We start from the raw sequence: 20,599 nt of genomic DNA on the forward strand, positions 1-20,599 counted from the left end.
AACATATGAAAGTATTTCAAAAAGAGAGTGTGACTGCTTATGAAAATATGAATTATTCTCCATAAATGTTCAAACCAGGAATAGTGTGCCTGTCTTTGGAGATTAGTCAAGAGTCTCATGCTTGTCTTCCTGGTGGTGATGACAGATAGAGGAAGTAGTTTTTGTATGAGTCTCCTGTTTTTGTCTCTCACTGTGTGTGTCTTGCACAGTAATACACTGCTGTGTCCTCAGTCTTCAGACTGTTCATCTGTAGATAGACTTTGCTGCTGGAGTCATCTCTGGAGATGGTGAATCGGCCCTGGACTGACTGGGAGTAATAGATATGAGAACTGCCTGTGTGTACAAAAGCAATCCACTCCAGTCCTTTTCCAGGAGCCTGTCGAACCCAGTCCATGGGATAGCTGCTGAATCTGAATCCAGAGCCTGTACAAGTCAGTCTATGGGATTCTCCAGGCCTTTTGATAACTGGTTCAGACTCTGTCAGGGTCTGTCCAGCAACACCTGTCAAGAGAATTTAAACAAAATCTAGTGAAATACGCTGATGGCACAAACAGGATCTATGCAGTATTAGGGTCAATAAACATTTCACCTGCGCAGCAGATATATAAAAGCAGCAGTCCTGTCCAAACAGTCATCGTGTTAAGGTGACTGTTCGCTGTTATCTGCCATCCTGTGTGCAGTCAGATAAGTAGAGATGTTAGACATGTAGGTTTTGCATTGACTCCTCCTCACAGGAAGAATACAGCTCCATCAGATTTGAATCAGTTATGAAACCGAATTGATTTTAATGTGTTGATAACACACATTAACATGAACACCTGCCAGTAACACATTGATAACACACAATTTTTTTTAATCAGGAGGCTAAAATAACATGTAAAACATAAAGGTTTTGATAATTGAAATGCACATCATTTATCATAAGATCATCAAGTCTTAATGCAAGAACGATGATTAAACTCAGTCTTAGTACTAGACTGCCCTCTAGTGTTTTGAAATGGGGGGGTGATTATTCCATATGTTAACATGGAAAAAGACATGACTTTGGGTTTTGTTTTGCCCAAAAGTTGTTATCATGTGAACACTCTCAGTCTGGGATTTTTCTCTTTGCCAGATACATATGTCCACTTCCACTCAACAACAGATGTTCTGTTGTTTTCTTTAACATAATATTCACTGTTTAGAGGCAGTGTGGCAACGCTGAGTGAAATGTTTAGAAATGTGTTCCTGTTTATATTGAATGAATGTTGACTTACTGTGTTGCAGTCTGGTCTACAGTTTAGAGACGTGAAATGCAGAACATATGAAAGTATATCAAAAAGAGAGTGTGACTGCTTATGAAAATATGAATTCTTCTCCATAAATGTTCAAACCAGGAATAGTGTGCCTGTCTTTGGAGATTAGTCAAGAGTCTCATGCTTGTCTTCCTGGTGGTGATGACATATAGAGGAAGTAGTTTTTGTATGAGTCTCCTGTTTTTGTCTCTCATGATGTGTCTCTGGCACAGTAATACACTGCTGTGTCCTCGGTCTTCAGACTGTTCATCTGTAGATAGACTTTGCTGCTGGAGTCATCTCTGGAGATGGTGAATCGGCCCTGGACTGACTGGGAATAATATTTAGAAGCACTGCCTGTGTGTACAAAAGCAATCCACTCCAGTCCTTTTCCAGGAGCCTGTCGAACCCAGTCCATGGGATAGCTGCTGAATCTGAATCCAGAGCCTGTACAAGTCAGTCTATGGGATTCTCCAGGCCTTTTGATAACTGGTTCAGACTCTGTCAGGGTCTGTCCAGCAACACCTGTCAAGAGAATTTAAACAAAATCTAGTGAAATACGCTGATGGCACAAACAGGATCTATGAAGTATTAGGGTCAATAAACATTTCACCTGCGCAGCAGATATATAAAAGCAGCAGTCCTGTCCAAACAGTCATTGTGTTAAGGTGAGTGTTCGCTGTTATCTGCCATCCTGTGTGCAGTCAGATAAGTAGAGATGTTAGACATGTAGGTTTTGCATTGACTCCTCCTCACAGGAAGAATACAGCTCCATCAGATTTGAATCCGTTATGAAACCAAATGAATTTTAACGTGTTGATAACACACATTAACATGAACACCTGCCAGTAACACATTGATAACACACAATTTTTTTTAATCAGGAGGCTAAAATAACATGTAAAACATAAAGGTTTTGATCATTAAAATGCACATCATTTATCATAAGATCACCAAGTCTTAATGCAAGAACGATGATTAAACTCAGTCCTAGTACTAGACTGCCCTCTAGTGTTTTGAAATAGGGGGGGTGATTATTCCATATGTTAACATGGAAAAAGACATGACTTTGGGTTTTGTTTTGCCCAAAAGTTGTTATCATGTGAACACTCTCAGCCTGGGATTTTTCTCTTTGCCAGATACATATGTCCACTTCCACTCAACAACAGATGTTCTGTTGTTTTCTTTAACATAATATTCACTGTTTAGAGGCAGTGTGGCAACGCTGAATGAAATGTTTAGAAATGTGTTCCTGTTTATATTGAATGAATGTTGACTTACTGTGTTGCAGTCTGGTCTACAGTTTAGAGACGTGAAATGCAGACCATATCAAAGTATATCAAAAAGAGAGTGTGACTGCTTATGAAAATATGAATTATTCTCCATAAATGTTCAAACCAGGAATAGTGTGCCTGTCTTTGGAGATTAGTCAAGAGTCTCATGCTTGTCTTCCAGGTGGTGATGACAGATAGAGGAAGTAGTTTTTGTATGAGTCTCCTGTTTTTGTCTCTCACTGTGTGTGTCTTGCACAGTAATACACTGCTGTGTCCTCGGTCTTCAGACTGTTCATCTGTAGATAGACTTTGCTGCTGGAGTCATCTCTGGAGATGGTGAATCGGCCCTGGACTGACTGGGAATAATATTTAGAAGCACTGCCTGTGTGTACAAAAGCAATCCACTCCAGTCCTTTTCCAGGAGCCTGTCGAACCCAGTCCATATGATAGCTGCTGAATGTGAATCCAGAGCCTGTACAGGTTAAAGTGTGGGACTCTCCGGGCCTTTTAACAACTGATTCAGACTCTGTCAGAATCTGACTCTCAACACCTGTCAAGAACATTATGAAATATCAAGTTAAATAGGCTGGTGACACAAACAAAAGCTATGAAATATTATGATCCATGACCATTTTCACCTGCCCAGCAGATGGTCAACAGCAGCAGTCCTGTCCTACACTCCATCCTGTTGAATTCTGTGCCAACTGTTCTTTGTTACCGTCTCTGCAGTCAGATAAAGGTGGAGGACGTAAGATTTGCATTCACTCCTCCTCACAGGAATGTCGTAAGCTGAGCAGAAGTATATTCATTATGATTTCTTTGTGATGAATATTGACTGTTATTAGTTAATAAAAGTCATAACATGTAGCTAAATTGTATCATTTGTTACATGAACATAATTTTTATATGGAAACATGATTTCTATCAGGTGAAATCAATTGTTTATGTAGGTTAAATTAGTGGACATGAGTTTTCTGTCTTCCACTCTGATGAGTTCTGCACTGACTCCTCATAGGGATTCTGCTAAAACTGGACTTTCAGTGATGTGATGTTAATAATGAGTGTTTATGTGGTTTAATAGGATCAGTTTTAAAGACTAAATAAAATGTCAAATATGTAAAGTAAAGAAATAAAGCAGATATGATGAGCAAAGATTCTTCTTTTAGATCGAGGGACAAGAGGGGAGTGAATGAAAATATCAAGCTGTAGGCAGGTTTACATGAACACAGATTAAGGCAGGAGCTGCAAATTCTTCATCAGTAAACCACAGATAACAGCAGGTAAACAGCAGCATGTTGTTGAAATGACCATGACCCATTTTCAAAACCCTTGATGTAAGACAATTTTATTACCACACTTCAAATGAATGACTTATTGATTATTATTGGTTATCATTCAGTCGATGTGCAGGTCAGTTGTGAATGATAGAATATATAAAATCATCTTTCAAAGATTATTATTTCAAAGTATTTGTAACTGTTTAACCAGCTGCAGTTTAGTCTATGCAGAATATTCTGTAAAATCTATAGACTGTTTATATTCTGACTGTTACAGCAAAATATTTGTGGTGTGAGAGCGCCTCCTCTGGTGGTTTCATGCAACAAGTGTTCCACATCTTTGGGGTTTTTGTTCAGGTCTCCTGATGCTTTGTGTTACTGTGTGACTCTGGCACAGTAATACACAGCAGTGTCTTCAGGCTGCATATTCTGTCCATTTAGAGTCACTGTGTTGCTGGAAGTATCGAGGTCAATACTGAACTTGTTCTTCAGAGAATCTTTGTAGTATGAAGATCCAGTACCTTTCACCCCAATCCACTCCAGTCCTTTCCCTGCAGGCTGTCTGATCCAACCTGTCCAGTAGCCCAGAGAATAAGAGACCTGACAGGTGATGGTCAGACGTTGGCCTGGCTGCACAGTCACAGAGGCTGGCTGTGTCAGCTGTTCACACTTTACACCTGTGGAAGATGAATGTAGAATCAGTACAACAACAGTGAACAGTCAGTGTGGTGTGATCATACTGTCAGTGTCTCTGCCTCAGTGAGACTCACAGCATCCAGCAGCCAGCAGCAGCAGCAGAGCTACAGAGAACATGTTGGTGTTGAAGGTGATCTGATGGGAACTTCTCTTCTTCTGACACAAAAAGCCGCACCAGACTTTTGTAGGAACCTGGCAGGAAGTTGATTTTGCATATAGAGGGATAAGAACAGATTGGAACTTCAATCACGGTTTAAAAAGATCAGGTGAAAGTATGTATATGTACACCTCCATCAACAGAATTTAAATGTTAAACAACTGTTTAAGCTCCTGTTTGATGTGTGTGTGTGTCTGTTAATCACATGTTGATGGAAGGGAGCAGAATTCAACAAATGACAACATCTGACAAAATACATCATTTGTTTGAGATGCTATCTTTATCTGTATTTACATAAAAAATAATTGAGTTCATATGTGTCAGATGTTTGGCAGAACATCGCTGCACAGGATATTTTGTCTTAATAATACTGGTTTGTGTTGATTCTGAACTAACCATGTTGAAATAGGCTGAAATACGGAAAAGACAAAAACATCTTTTAAATTAAATGAAACAGAAAACATCTTGAAACACGGCAGACTGCAACTATTGCTGCTAGCTTACCTAGAGGTGTCCTGTTTTCAGTCTTATTACCACACAGAAGGTAGAGAAAGGATTTTTTCAGAAATCCAGACCTGGGAAGTTACTCAGAAACTAAAAAAAGTGACGAGGACAAGATTTGATGGGGGGTTTTTTTACGTATGTTGGGACAGACTGAGGACTGGGAGTGACAAGACATAGTTTAATAATTTGTTCTTTAAATATTATTTCCCAAAATTTCAGGATTTTATTTATTTATGTTGTTTTTTTACACATAAACCACCATGTGTGGAAAAAAAAGGAATAAGAATAGGAAAAAAAATATACATCTTATCTTTTATTGACACAAATGTTCCAGCACAGTAAACACTGTAAAAGATTTGTATGACAGAAAATTCTAATTCTGAAGGTAAAATGATCTTTTATGTGATCCTCCATTTGTTTAGTAGTTTTTTTTAAAGCAATGTGTTTGAGGCACAGTGTTTGCTCTCTGAGTGTGATTTGTTGTGCAAGATAAGATTAAAAAAAATGTAAAAATCTCCCTTTTCAGGGATGCATGTTGTTTATTGGTTTGAGGGAGTTCTGGAGGTGAGACATATTGTTTTGTTATAACGCCTGTTCATGAAGACTTTTGAAAACGTCAGGTCAGCATCAACCGATGCTGCAACAGAAAAGAAGTTGCAAAAATAATTATAATTCATACAAGACGGTTTTATCTGTTTCTTTCATCAGTATTTGCTCACATAGTCAAAGTTGATATAAGTTGTAGAAGCAAGAAAACATTGTTTTTCAAAGCACATGTTGATGGAAACGCTGAAAAACAGGAATTTAAAAACCACAACATCAGCTGATATTTTAACCGTGTGCTTTGTGTGCTTTACATGTGTTTGTGTGTGTGTGTGTGCTTGTGTGTGTGTGTGTATATGTGTTTTTTTGGTCCATCCAAATTCAGGTCATCTACTGCCACCTTCAGGTCTTCATGAAAATGTATTTGGTGGAGTTTTTGTACAGCCTCTGTTCTTACATCAAGCACTGTGGCTGCTGCGCAGTAATACACAGCAGAGTCCTCTGGTTTTAAGTTGGACAGTGTCAGATACACCACACTGTTACTGTTGTCTCTGGTGATTTCTATACGTCCTTGCACACTGCTGGCATAAACAGTTTTACTTGCATCGTACCAAATTGCTCCCATCCATTCTAGTGCTTTCCCTGCAGGTTGTCTGATCCAGTTCATTCCATAGCTGCTGAAAGTGAATCCAGTTCCTCTGCAGGACAGACTGAGGGCTTCCTGAGGCTTTTTCACCACTGAGGTGGAGGGAATGGACTCCAGAGCCTGGCCATTCAAACCTATAAAAAAACAGAAGTAAAAATGGATTGATAGATATGAAATGACAGCCAAGAAATGAAAAATTGTTGGAGGACAACTTAAAGAAACTTACAAGGCAGACAGAGTGCTGTCAGCAGGACGCACAGTTTGATCACCATGTTGAATCTGAAGGTGTGAACAAAGTGTTTCGCTCTAATGAAGGAAACAACCAGTAAGCAGGAGGACAGAAGAAAGACATCTGCATTTGCGTTTAATATTACACACGACAGGCAAATGTATCAGGTGCAAATTTCATTCAAATCAGCATTTAATGTAGAATTATGTGCTGCTTCTTCTTTCTGTGCTTTTACTTAAAAACAGGAACTTGCAACATAACTTTGAAAATTATTAAAACATTTTCATTTTCAAACAATTTTTTTACATATCATTCCTTCTTATGAATCTTTTAACTGTATTATCATATTCTTCAATGGCATCCTCGTCACATATATTTGATATTTTTTACATGAGTTGAACAAGCACATCCACAGTTACTGTCACCTGGACAGAATTGTACAGTTGTTGTCTCAAAAAGAACTCGCTAAAATCTTATCACAGCAAAATTAAGCCCAACAAAGCACAACAGAAGGGCACATTGACATGGATGTTATAGTCTTTCATATGTGTAACATCCACACAGGAAAATAATCTTAAACATTGTGGATGTGTCAAAGAGTGCTACAGAGTTGTTCAGGTGTCTCTGTTGCACACTGCAGAGCATGGTCTGCCTCTGATTGACAGTCTGATTACTCCAGGGATAACACTATTCATTTTGATAGTAACAGCAGATAACTTCGATTCCATTTTAGATGGCATCACAGTCAAAAAATTATTTTTAATGGAAACAAATGTGATTTTCACAGGGTATTCTGGGTATTTTTCTGTTTATATCACATTTTATTCTGTGTTTATTCGTCAGTTAAGACGAAGGTGTACCTGCACTGAATGGTGATGACAACGTTTGATTATTTTCATTCCTAACTAAATACTGACAACGTGAGATTCTCAATTTTTCCTTCATTATTTTTATTCATTTATGTTTAGCTTTTTTAGTCATTACATGAGGAGAATTATTTCCATGATTACTTATAGACTTTTCTCAATGAGCTTGACACACATTATTAGTGGTGTGAGGGCTCCCCCTCTGGTGGCTTCATGCAACAAGTGTTCAGGCTCGGAGAGGTTTTTGTTCAGGTCTCCTGATGCTTTGTGTTACTGTGACTCTCTGGCACAGTAATACACAGCAGTGTCTTCAGGCTGCATATTCTGTCCATTTAGAGTCACTGTGTTGCTGGAAGTATCAAGATCAATACTGAACTTGTTTTTCAGTGAATCTGTGTAGCGAGTTTCTCCAGTATATTTCATCCCAATCCACTCCATTACTTTCCCTGCAGGATGTCTGATCCAAGCTGTCCAGTAGCTTCTCACAGAATAAGAGACCTGACAGGTGATGGTCAGACGTTGGCCTGGCTGCACAGTCTCAGAGGCTGGCTGTGTCAGCTGTTCACACTTTACACCTGTGGAGGAAAACATTGAATCCATATTAACAGTGAACAGTCAGTGTGGTGTGATCATACTGTCAGTGTCTCTGCTTCAGTGAGACTCACAGCATCCAGCAGCCAGCAGCAGCAGCAGAGCTACAGAGAACATGTTGGTGTTGAAGGTGATCTGATGGGAGCTTCTCTTGTTTACTGCAAATGAGAGTGATGTATCAGGTCTTTATATCAGAGTCTCAGGGAGTTGAATTTGCATAGAGACGAGTAATGACAACCATCACAGCATAATTTCTTCAGTCACAAGTAGTATTCGTAGGATTCAAAATTTGAAAGGTGATTCTTAGTTATGCATTCAAATTCATTGTAAAACTTTTAACAGAATTCAGATAAGTCTGATAACAATAGGAAACACTTCCATAAAGAGAATATTTAAATGTTACAGTCTTAAATGCATATTAGTATAATCAGAGCTGTACAGGGTATGTTCTCAGTAAAGCTTCTTTTTTCTTTTCTGACTTCGTCTTTTGAGCACAATAATTACAGTCATTAACTGTTCATCTGCAGATCCACCTGCTGTCAGCTGCTGTCTCTGGAGATGGTAAACTGATGGTAACCCGTGCTCCTGCTGTCAGAGCTCCCAGTGTGCCACTCCAATCCTTTTCCTGCTGCTTGTCTGACCCATACTGTGTAAAAGAGCAAAGTGGGAGGATGTGGAACTGTGTAGTCCATCTTTTTTAAAGTCTGTGGTCGGATCCAAGCATTAGCGGAGACACTACCAAACACTAAATATGTGCAGATTCATTTGTGGGATTCTCCAGGCCTTTTATCCACAGGTTCAGACTCAGTCACTCTTTAACTCATAAGACTGAGATTCAGACATTCATTTACCCAAACATTTCTCAGATTTATTTACCTTACCTGCCCGGTTACCTAGGAGAAGCTAAAACACAACCATAGCATCAGGTCTGATCACTGTAATAGTCACGTGTCGCTGTTCAGTCTACAGTGTGTCTGTCAGTGAGTTACTCCCTGACCTAAACTCTTTAACACACAGGCAAAGATGTCAGAGATCAGGCTTTCAACAAGTCCAGACTCTTGCAGAAAAAAAACACATCTCAACCAAATATATTCACATTTCTTTTATTTATTTATTTTTGTTCTTCTTGACCCAATTGTGTAATTTCTGAATATTCCACCTTCCACCTTCCACCACATCAATATCCAAAGTAGATTTGCTCCTCTCAGCTTCATATGGTCATTTGGTCTTACATTCATGGTGAAATCTGACATGACAATTTGTTTCAGTTCTAGCAGAAGTCCTGCTTCTGTTTGTGTGTGTGTAACACAGTCCAGTAATGTCATCATGATTCACATCTTCTACTGCCACCTTCAGGTTTTCATGAAAATACTTTCTGTGGAGTTTTTGTACAGCCTCCATGCTTATATCAACCACTGTGTCTGCTGCGCAGTAATACACGGCAGAGTCCTCTGTTCTTAGATTGGAGAGTCTCATGTAGACCACACTGTTACTACTGTCTTTAGTGATTTCAAGACGTCCTCTCAAACTGCTGACATAAGTGTTACTGCTGGCATCATTGTAGCCGCTTCCTATCCATTCTAGTGCTTTCCCTGCAGGTTGTCTGATCCAGTGCATAGCATAGCTGCTAAAAGTGAAGCCGGATCCCCTGCAGGAGAGACTGAGGCTCTCCCCAGGCTTTTTCACCACTGGACTGGATGGAATGGACTCCATACTCTGACCTGTGCAACCTGAGGAGAAGAAACAAGGGAGTAACAACAACAGAAAATGATACAATGATCTGGGAATTTTCCCTGTATTACATGGTGTTTTACTTTTTTGTTTAATGAAAAATAATACAAGGAAGAAAGAGCACTTACAGGGCAGAGAGAAAACAAGCAGCAGAAGAGTGAGTGTGTTCATCATCTTGAGAATGGAGATGTGATCTTGGATACTCCACACAAAGTACAAGACCAGTTGGCAGGACAGATGTACACGACACAGACTAGAAATTTGCATCAGAATATCACGGAAAGGGAGGGATTAAGGTACCGTCAGTTTGTTCTGCTTTAATTTGATGTAATCTAATATGTTTTGTATTCAGTTAAACTCTGATGCAGCTGATTGTCCATCCATCCTGTCAGATAGTCAAATAGTTATAACTGCAAAGTAGTAAACCTTTCCTTCATAGTATTTTCACACTCGACCAAAATAAAAATGAAAATAAATAATAGAGATTTAATTTCATGTATTGAGTGAGGATGTATTGAAATTGGGACAATTGTTAGAATATTTATACCTTGAAAATTTTTGTCCTATATGAAAATATGGTATGTTCTTAGCAAATTTGTGCAGTTTTTATAATTGGTTAACATTACTGAATAATAGATTAAAAAAAGGGACATTTGGCCTTCAAAAGTGTAACTGAACTATGAAAATGTCACATTTGATATATATTTCATTGAAGTGTCACATTTATAGAACTTTTCAACAATGTCATGAATCAGATGTGTCATTTGTGTCTTTATTAATATTTGATAGATATTTTTTTTAAAGTGATGTTACTACTTTGGAAAAAACTACCTAGCATTTCTAGAAATTCATGAAAATCGTGAAGCTAAGGTTATTCACTGTTATTTGTCATAGGTAAAAGTAAAGAAAAAAGCATTTTCTTATCTATGAGGATTTTATCAAATTCCATTGCTATGTTATGTTATCTTTTGTCTTATAATAAATACATTTAGAGAATTTCTCTATTCAGCATGGATTCTTTATCAATTCCTTCTTTCTCAACTCTTCTTTCATTCAGGACCTTCTCTTCTTCTGACACAAATAGCTGCACCAACCCTTTATATGAACCTGACAGGAAGTTCACTTTGCATATAGGAAGATACCAACAAATTAAAACTTCTATCATGATCTAAATAAATTAGATAAAGAATACATGTGTTCACTTGCATCAACAGAATTTGAATGTAAATTCTAAAATGGATCTTAGAGATCAACAAAGCTGCACATAATTCCTCTGCAATAAAGCTGATTTATTATGCCTCTGAGCATTATGATTAGATGGAAGCTTGGTTGTTTGTGCAGGAGATCGACTTAATTCATGTGCTGAGGTTTTCTGGTGTATTTCTCCTCTCGAGTCAGGGTGTCTCTTAAGGACAAAAATTAACAGCAGAATCCTTAGTCCTTGAAGTGTTCATCTACAAATGCACGGTCTGGTTGGAGACGATTGTAGGAGATTAGCCTCAATTTAAACCCCTGCCTCTCAGAGAGAAACACACCTGATCTAAACTGAATATTTGCACTCTAAATGTTTTGTCATTATTTGAACTCTACCACTCATACTTCCTGCATCATGTTGAAATGTAAACATTGTGTTTTCCTACGTTTCAAGCACATGTTGATGGAGTCTCTGAAAAACAGGAATTAACAAACCACAACAACTGTTATGGCTCCTGTTTGAATGTGTGTGTGTGTGTGTGTGTGTGTGTGTGTGTGTGTGTGTGTGTGTGTGTGTGTGTGTGTGTGTGTTAATGTATGTGTATGTTTTATTGAAACTCACATCTCACACTGCCACCTTCAGGTTTTAATGACCCTTTTTTTCCCCCCTTTCTTCTTTAGATTTAGATTTGGAGTTTTTGTACAGCCTCTGTTCTTACATCAACCACTGTGTGTCTTGCACAGTAATACACAGCAGAGTCCTCTGGTTGTAGATTGGAGAGTCTCAGATGAACCATACTGTTGCTGTCCTCTCTACTTATTTCAACACGGCCGCTCACACTGCTGGCATAAGTGTTTCTACTAGAATCAGAAAAACTCCTTCCTATCAATTCCAGTGCTTTCCCAGCAGGTTGTCTGATCCAGCTCATAACACAGCAGTCAAATGTGAAGCCGGATCCCCTGCAGGAGAGACTGAGAGTCTCTCCAGGCCTTTTCACCACTGGACTGGAAGGAATAGACTCCATACTCTGACCTGTGCAACCTAAAAACATGAAAGAGGAGGTAGCACTGAAAAAAATTAGACTGTAATCTTTGAATTCTTTGAGATTCAAAGAGGTTGATGTTTTGTGAAAAGATATAAAACGTTAGGAAGCAGGAGAACTCACACTGCAGAGAGAGAGCAAGCAGCAGGAGAGTGAGTGTGTTCATCATCTCGATGCTGGAAATGTGACCCGTGATGCTCCACACAAAGTACAAGACAGCAGAACAGAAGTACACTGCACAGAGTGGAGATTTGCATCAGCTTTTCATGTGGGCTGGGGGGGTGCTCGATCAAACACAGTGAACTTGTAAATGATGGAGTGACTTACATTCTGAACCTCAACACTATTTATTTTTTTCATTTTGTTCATTTTATTGTTGGCTCTTTTTTCAATTCAGAAAAGAATGATGAGAGAATATAATTATTCCAACTAAAAGTTTTGTAGCTACTGGCCCGTTTATCCAGCTGAATTCATGCAGTGAGCTACCTTTTTATTCATATCATATTCTAAAATTATGTACTATTGTTCCATATCATTGTAAAAAGATTGAAAGTAAATTACTGGATCATCCCACCAATCTAAACTTCATCAAAATTCATGCAGAGTCGTGTGACCTTTCAATCTTTCTAAGACTAAATTGACAACTGAACCTTTTCTCACAACAAATCAAAAAAGCACATTGAATATGGCCATTCAAACTTTATAATTCATGTCTAGTTTTATATTCATATTTCACTGCTACAAATATTACATCAAAGATCCCTTTAATTTAACTGGTTTCAAATCATTTGAAGTGCAAAGGTGCTTTCTCTGGTGGCTCGAACGTAATCTGATGGGAGTTTCTCTTGGAAACCATATACCAACACTTTATGTCAGAGTCGGGAAGCTCAGCTGGCATAGAGACTAATGACGAAAGACTAAAACAGAACTGTTTCTCCTGTCTCCTCAACTAGTTGTTGTAAACCAATGCTATTGTCAGGTCTGATCATTGTAAAAGCCATTTTTCAGTGTCCAATCTGTCACAACAGGTTACCTGTGGTGTGGCTCGGTGAGAAGGGAGGACCCGGAGGCGGATATTTATAAAGAAAAACTTGATTTATTAAGGCACAAACAACAGGCGCGGCTGAGCCGGATTACAAAAAACTTAACTTTGAACATGAAAAACTTACAAAACAAAACATGGCTTGAACTATGGAAACATGACTAGGACTCTGGACAATGACTATGAGCAAGAACAATTAACGACCAACCTGACAACATGAATGGTGGTGAGGATCTGGCAATGACGTGAGGGAACCTGGAAACTAAACACTGTGGGGAGGTGATTGGTGATGGAGTGCAGCTGAGGGAAAAACAATGGTAAAAAACTATGGACTAAATATAAACCTAAAACATGAGAACAAAACTATAATCATAACAGAAAAGAAATCAAGAAACAAAAACGCAACAAAACCAAGACGTGACACAATCCACTGTGTGTATGTTAGTGACTGAGTGCATGTCTTAAACTTTGTAACATATATGTAAAAACAGAAGAGATCAGACGTTGCATTAATGTCTCCCTTTTAAAGAGAAATATCTCATCTCATTCAGATTTTAGTTTAATTATTTAAATTACTTTATTTTCAGAATAATGTCCAAAGTATATAAAGTCATTTATACCAGTTAGCAGCATTTTGTCACACAGTCATACTTCTTACATCATTTTGAAAATCAACATTAATATTTCATTTCTGTTTTTAATGTAGTGCTGCCTGAGAGCACGAAGACCACAAGCATCTATTTTTTCAGCCAAATCCTGTGTTCACAGAGATGTCTGCAGATTCTTTAAATATTTTCATGATAATATGTGCTGTAGAGCACAGAATATTTAAGGTCTTGAGAAATATTATTCTGATTTTAACCCACAATTTGGAAGATATACCATTTCATATATGCCATTTTATGATGTCTCAATTTCAAACACTTTCTAGGTTTTCTGTGTCCTTTTGTAAATTAAATATTAGTTCATGAAATATCCAAATCCCTACATTGTTCTTTTATGTATACCTTTTTTTGGAACTAGGATTATGCAGGACTTCTCCAATTCAACTGGAGAAAATTATGAGAGGTCTAAGAGTTCTTCCTCTTTTTGACAGCTAACAACACATGTGTTCAGGGACTGAAGGGTTTTTGTTCAGGTCTCTTGATAGTTTCTGTTACTGTGGGTCTCTGGCACAGTAATACACAGCAGAGTCTCCAGGCTGCAGATTCTCTCCATTTAGAGTCACAGTTTTACTTGAAGAGTCCAAGCTGATGCTGAACTTGTGCTTCAAAGAATCTTTGTAGGTTGTGGTACACCCACTGCATGCATAACCAATCCACTCCAGTCCTTTCCCTGCAGGCTGTCTGATCCAGTGTGTAGCGTAGCTTCTCACAGAATAAGAGACCTGACAGGTGATGGTCAGACGTTGGCCTGGCTGCACAGTCACAGAGGCTGGCTGTGTCAGCTGTTCACACTTTACACCTGTGGATGAAAACATATTGAATGTAGAATCAGTTCAACAACAGTGATCAGTCAGTGTGATCATACTGTCAGTGTCTCTGCCTCAGTGAGACTCACAGCATCCAGCAGCCAGCAGCAGCAGCAGAGCTACAGAGAACATGTTGGTGTTGAAGGTGATCTGATGGGAACTTCTCTTCTTCTGACACAAAAAGCCACACCAGACTTTTGTAGGAACCTGGCAGGAAGTTGATTTTGCATATAGAGGGATAAGAACAGATTGGAACTTCAATCACGGTTTAAAAAGATCAGGTGAAAGTATGTATATGTACACCTCCATCAACAGAATTTAAATGTTAAACAACTGTTTAAGCTCCTGTTTGATGTGTGTGTGTGTCTGTTAATCACATGTTGATGGAAGGGAGCAGAATTCAACAAATGACAACATCTGACAAAATACATCATTTGTTTGAGATGCTATCTTTATCTGTATTTACATAAAAAATAATTGAGTTCATATGTGTCAGATGTTTGGCAGAACATCGCTGCACAGGATCTTTTGTCTTAATAATACTGGTTTGTGTTGATTCTGAACTAACCATGTTGAAATAGGCTGAAATACGGAAAAGACAAAAACATCTTTTAAATTAAATGAAACAGAAAACATCTTGAAACACGGCAGACTGCAACTATTGCTGCTAGCTTACCTAGAGGTGTCCTGTTTTCAGTCTTATTACCACACAGAAGGTAGAGAAAGGATTTTTTCAGAAATCCAGACCTGGGAAGTTACTCAGAAACTAAAAAAAGTGACGAGGACAAGATTTGATGGGGTTTTTTTTTTACGTATGTTGGGACAGACTGAGGACTGGGAGTGACAAGACATAGTTTAAGAATTTGTTCTTTAAATATTATTTCCCAAAATTTCAGGATTTTATTTATTTATGTTGTTTTTTTACACATAAACCACCATGTGTGGAAAAAAAAGGGATAAGAATAGGAAAAAAAATACATCTTATCTTTTATTGACACAAATGTTCCAGCACAGTAAACACTGTAAAAGATTTGTATGACAGAAAATTCTAATTCTGAAGGTAAAATGATCTTTTATGTGATCCTCCATTTGTTTAGTAGTTATTTTTAAGGCAATGTGTTTGAGGCACAGTGTTTGCTCTCTGAGTGTGATTTGTTGTGCAAGATAAGATTTAAAAAAATGTAAAAATCTCCCTTTTCAGGGATGCATGTTGTTTATTGGTTTGAGGGAGTTCTGGAGGTGAGACATATTGTTTTGTTATAACGCCTGTTCATGAAGACTTTTGAAAACGTCATGTCAGTATCAACCGATGCTGCAACAGAAAAGAAGTTGCAAAAATAATTATAATTCATACGAGACGGTTTTATCTGTTTCTTTCATCAGCATTTGCTCACATAGTCAAAGTTGATATAAGTTGTAGAAGCAAGAAAATATTGTTTTTTAAAGCACATGTTGATGCAAACCCTGAAAAACAGGAATTTAAAAACCACAACATCAGCTGATATTTTAACCGTGTGCTTTGTGTGCTTTACATGTGTTTGTGTGTGTGTGTGTGCTTGTGTGTATGTGTGTATATGTGTTTTTTTGGTCCATCCAAATTCAGGTCATCTACTGCCACCTTCAGGTCTTCATGAAAATGTATTTGGTGGAGTTTTTGTACAGCCTCTGTTCTTACATCAAGCACTGTGGCTGCTGCGCAGTAATACACAGCAGAGTCCTCTGGTTTTAAGTTGGACAGTGTCAGATACACCATACTGTTACTGTTGTCTCTGGTGATTTCTATACGTCCTTGCACACTGCTGGCATAAACAGTTTTACTTGCATCGTACCAAATTGCTCCCATCCATTCTAGTGCTTTCCCTGCAGGTTGTCTGATCCAGTTCATTCCATAGCTGCTGAAAGTGAATCCAGTTCCTCTGCAGGACAGACTGAGGGCTTCCTGAGGCTTTTTCACCACTGAGGTGGAGGGAATGGACTCCAGAGCCTGGCCATTCAAACCTATAAAAAAACAGAAGTAAAAATGGATTGATAGATATGAAATGACAGCCAAGAAATGAAAAATTGTTGGAGGACAACTTAAAGAAACTTACAAGGCAGACAGAGTGCTGTCAGCAGGACGCACAGTTTGATCACCATGTTGAATCTGAAGGTGTGAACAAAGTGTTTCGCTCTAATGAAGGAAACAACCAGTAAGCAGGAGGACAGGAGAAAGACATCTGCATTTGCGTTTAATATTACACACGACAGGCAAATATATCAGGTGCAAATTTCATTCAAATCAGCATTTAATGTAGAATTATGTGCTGCTTCTTCTTTCTGTGCTTTTACTTAAAAACAGGAACTTGCAACATAACTTTGAAAATTATTAAAACATTTTCATTTTCAAACAATTTTTTTACATATCATTCCTTCTTATGAATCTTTTAACTGTATTATCATATTCTTCAATGGCATCCTCGTCACATATATTTGATATTTTTTACATGAGTTGAACAAGCACATCCACAGTTACTGTCACCTGGACAGAATTGTAGTTGTTTTCTCAAAAAGAACCCGCTAAAATCTTATCACAGCAAAATGAAGCCCAACAAAGCACAACAGAAGGGCACATTGACATGGATGTTATAGTCTTTCATATGTGTAACATCCACACAGGAAAATAATCTTAAACATTGTGGATGTGTCAAAGAGTGCTACAGAGTTGTTCAGGTGTCTCTGTTGCACACTGCAGAGCATGGTCTGCCTCTGATTGACAGTCTGATTACTCCAGGGATAACACTATTCATTTTGATAGTAACAGCAGATAACTTCGATTCCATTTTAGATGGCATCACAGTCAAAAAATTATTTTTAATGGAAACAAATGTGATTTTCACAGGGTATTCTGGGTATTTTTCTGTTTATATCACATTTTATTCTGTGTTTATTCGTCAGTTAAGACGAAGGTGTACCTGCACTGAATGGTGATGACAACGTTTGATTATTTTCATTCCTAACTAAATACTGACAACGTGAGATTCTCAATTTTTCCTTCATTATTTTTATTCATTTATGTTTAGCTTTTTTAGTCATTACATGAGGAGAATTATTTCCATGATTACTTATAGACTTTTCTCAATGAGCTTGACACACATTATTTGTGGTGTGAGGGCTCCTCCTCTGGTGGCTTCATGCAACAAGTGTTCAGGCTCGGAGAGGTTTTTGTTCAGGTCTCCTGATGCTTTGTGTTACTGTGACTCTCTGGCACAGTAATACACAGCAGTGTCTTCAGGCTGCATATTCTGTCCATTTAGAGTCACTGTGTTGCTGGAAGTATCAAGATCAATACTGAACTTGTTTTTCAGTGAATCTGTGTAGCGAGTTTCTCCAGTATATTTCATCCCAATCCACTCCATTACTTTCCCTGCAGGATGTCTGATCCAAGCTGTCCAGTAGCTTCTCACAGAATAAGAGACCTGACAGGTGATGGTCAGACGTTGGCCTGGCTGCACAGTCTCAGAGGCTGGCTGTGTCAGCTGTTCACACTTTACACCTGTGGAGGAAAACATTGAATCCATATTAACAGTGAACAGTCAGTGTGGTGTGATCATACCGTCAGTGTCTCTGCCTCAGTGAGACTCACAGCATCCAGCAGCCAGCAGCAGCAGCAGAGCTACAGAGAACATGTTGGTGTTGAAGGTGATCTGATGGGAGCTTCTCTTGTTTACTGCAAATGAAAGTGATGTATCAGGTCTTTATATCAGAGTCTCAGGGAGTTGAATTTGCATAGAGACGAGTAATGACAACCATCACAGCATCATTTCTTCAGTCACAAGTAGTATTCGTAGGATTCAAAATTTGAAAGGTGATTCTTAGTTATGCATTCAAATTCATTGTAAAACTTTTAACAGAATTCAGATAAGTCTGATAACAATAGGAAACACTTCCATAAAGAGAATATTTAAATGTTACAGTCTTAAATGCATATTAGTATAATCAGAGCTGTACAGAGTATGTTCTCAGTAAAGCTTCTTTTTTCTTTTCTGACTTCGTCTTTTGAGCACAATAATTACAGTCATTAACTGTTCATCTGCAGATCCACCTGCTGTCAGCTGCTGTCTCTGGAGATGGTAAACTGATGGTAACCCGTGCTCCTGCTGTCAGAGCTCCCAGTGTGCCACTCCAATCCTTTTCCTGCTGCTTGTCTGACCCATACTGTGTAAAAGAGCAAAGTGGGAGGATGTGGAACTGTGTAGTCCATCTTTTTTAAAGTCTGTGGTCGGATCCAAGCATTAGCGGAGACACTACCAAACACTAGATATGTGCCCGGTTACCTAGGAGAAGCTAAAACACAACCATAGCATCAGGTCTGATCACTGTAATAGTCACGTGTCGCTGTTCAGTCTACAGTGTGTCTGTCAGTGAGTTACTCCCTGACCTAAACTCTTTAACACACAGGCAAAGATGTCAGAGATCAGGCTTTCAACAAGTCCAGACTCTTGCAGAAAAAAAACACATCTCAACCAAATATATTCACATTTCTTTTATTTATTTCTTTTTGTTCTTCTTGACCCAATTGTGTAATTTCTGAATATTCCACCTTTCCACATCAATATCCAAAGTAGATTTGCTCCTCTCAGCTTCATATGGTCATTTGGTCTTACATTCATGGTGAAATCTGACATGACAATTTGTTTCAGTTCTAGCAGAAGTCCTGCTTCTGTTTGTGTGTGTGTAACACAGTCCAGTAATGTCATCATGATTCACATCTTCTACTGCCACCTTCAGGTTTTCATGAACATACTTTCTGTGGAGTTTTTGTACAGCCTCCATGCTTATATCAAGCACTGTGTCTGCTGCGCAGTAATACACGGCAGAGTCCTCTGTTCTTAGATTGGAGAGTCTCATGTAGACCACACTGTTACTACTGTCTTTAGTGATTTCAAGACGTCCTCTCAAACTGCTGACATAAGTGTTACTGCTGGCATCATTGTAGCCGCTTCCTATCCATTCCAGTGCTTTCCCTGCAGGTTGTCTGATCCAGTGCATAGCATAGCTGCTAAAAGTGAAGCCGGATCCCCTGCAGGAGAGACTGAGGCTCTCCCCAGGCTTTTTCACCACTGGACTGGATGGAATGGACTCCATACTCTGACCTGTGCAACCTGAGGAGAAGAAACAAGGGAGTAACAACAACAGAAAATGATACAATGATCTGGGAATTTTCCCTGTGTTACATGGTGTTTTACTTTTTTGTTTAATGAAAAATAATACAAGGAAGCAAGAGCACTTACAGGGCAGAGAGAAAACAAGCAGCAGAAGAGTGAGTGTGTTCATCATCTTGAGGATGGAGATGTGACCTTGGATACTCCACACAAAGTACAAGACCAGTTGACAGGAGAGATGTACACGACACAGATTAGAAATTTGCATCAGAATATCACGGAGAGGGAGGGATTAAGGTACCGTCAGTTTGTTCTGCTTTAATTTGATGTAATCTAATATGTTTTATATTCAGTTAAACTCTGATGCAGCTGATTGTCTATCCATCCTGTCAGATAGTCAAATAGTTATAACTGCAAAGTAGTAAACCTTTCCTTCATAGTATTTTCACACTCGACCAAAATAAAAATGAAAATAAATAATAGAGATTTAATTTCATGTATTGAGTGATGATGTATTGAAATTGGGACAATTGTTAGAATATTTATACCTTGAAAAATTAAGATTTTTGTCCTATATGAAAATATGGTATGTTCTTAGCAAATGTGTGCAGTTTTTATAATTGGTTAACATTACTGAATAATAGATTAAAAAAGGGACATTTGGCCTTCAAAAGTGTAACTGAACTATGAAAATGTCACATTTGATATATATTTCATTGAAGTGTCACATTTATAGAACTTTTCAACTATGTCATGAATCAGATGTGTCATTTGTGTCTTTATTAATATTTGATAGATATTTTTTTTAAAGTGATGTTACTACTTTGGAAAAAAAACTACCTAGCATTTCGAGAAATTCATGAAAATCGTGAAGCTAAGGTTATTCACTGTTATTTGTCATAGGTAAAAGTAAAGAAAAA

General features: G+C 38.2%; 1 gene segment (V, D, J or C); it reads right to left on the bottom strand.

Moving 5' to 3' along the window:
• Positions 1 to 4,176: 4,176 nt before the first annotated feature.
• LOC140273078 (immunoglobulin heavy variable 4-38-2-like) lies at positions 4,177 to 4,670 on the bottom strand. The segment is given in 2 exon segments: positions 4,177 to 4,502; positions 4,596 to 4,670. Coding segments are annotated over 2 exon segments (345 nt in total).
• Between the last annotated feature and the right edge of the window lie 15,929 nt (positions 4,671 to 20,599).

This window comes from Leuresthes tenuis, unplaced genomic scaffold (genome assembly GCF_036924035.1).
Source record: "Leuresthes tenuis unplaced genomic scaffold, fLeuTen1.0.hap1 SCAF_17, whole genome shotgun sequence".
Taxonomy (NCBI): Eukaryota; Metazoa; Chordata; class Actinopteri; order Atheriniformes; family Atherinopsidae; genus Leuresthes; species Leuresthes tenuis.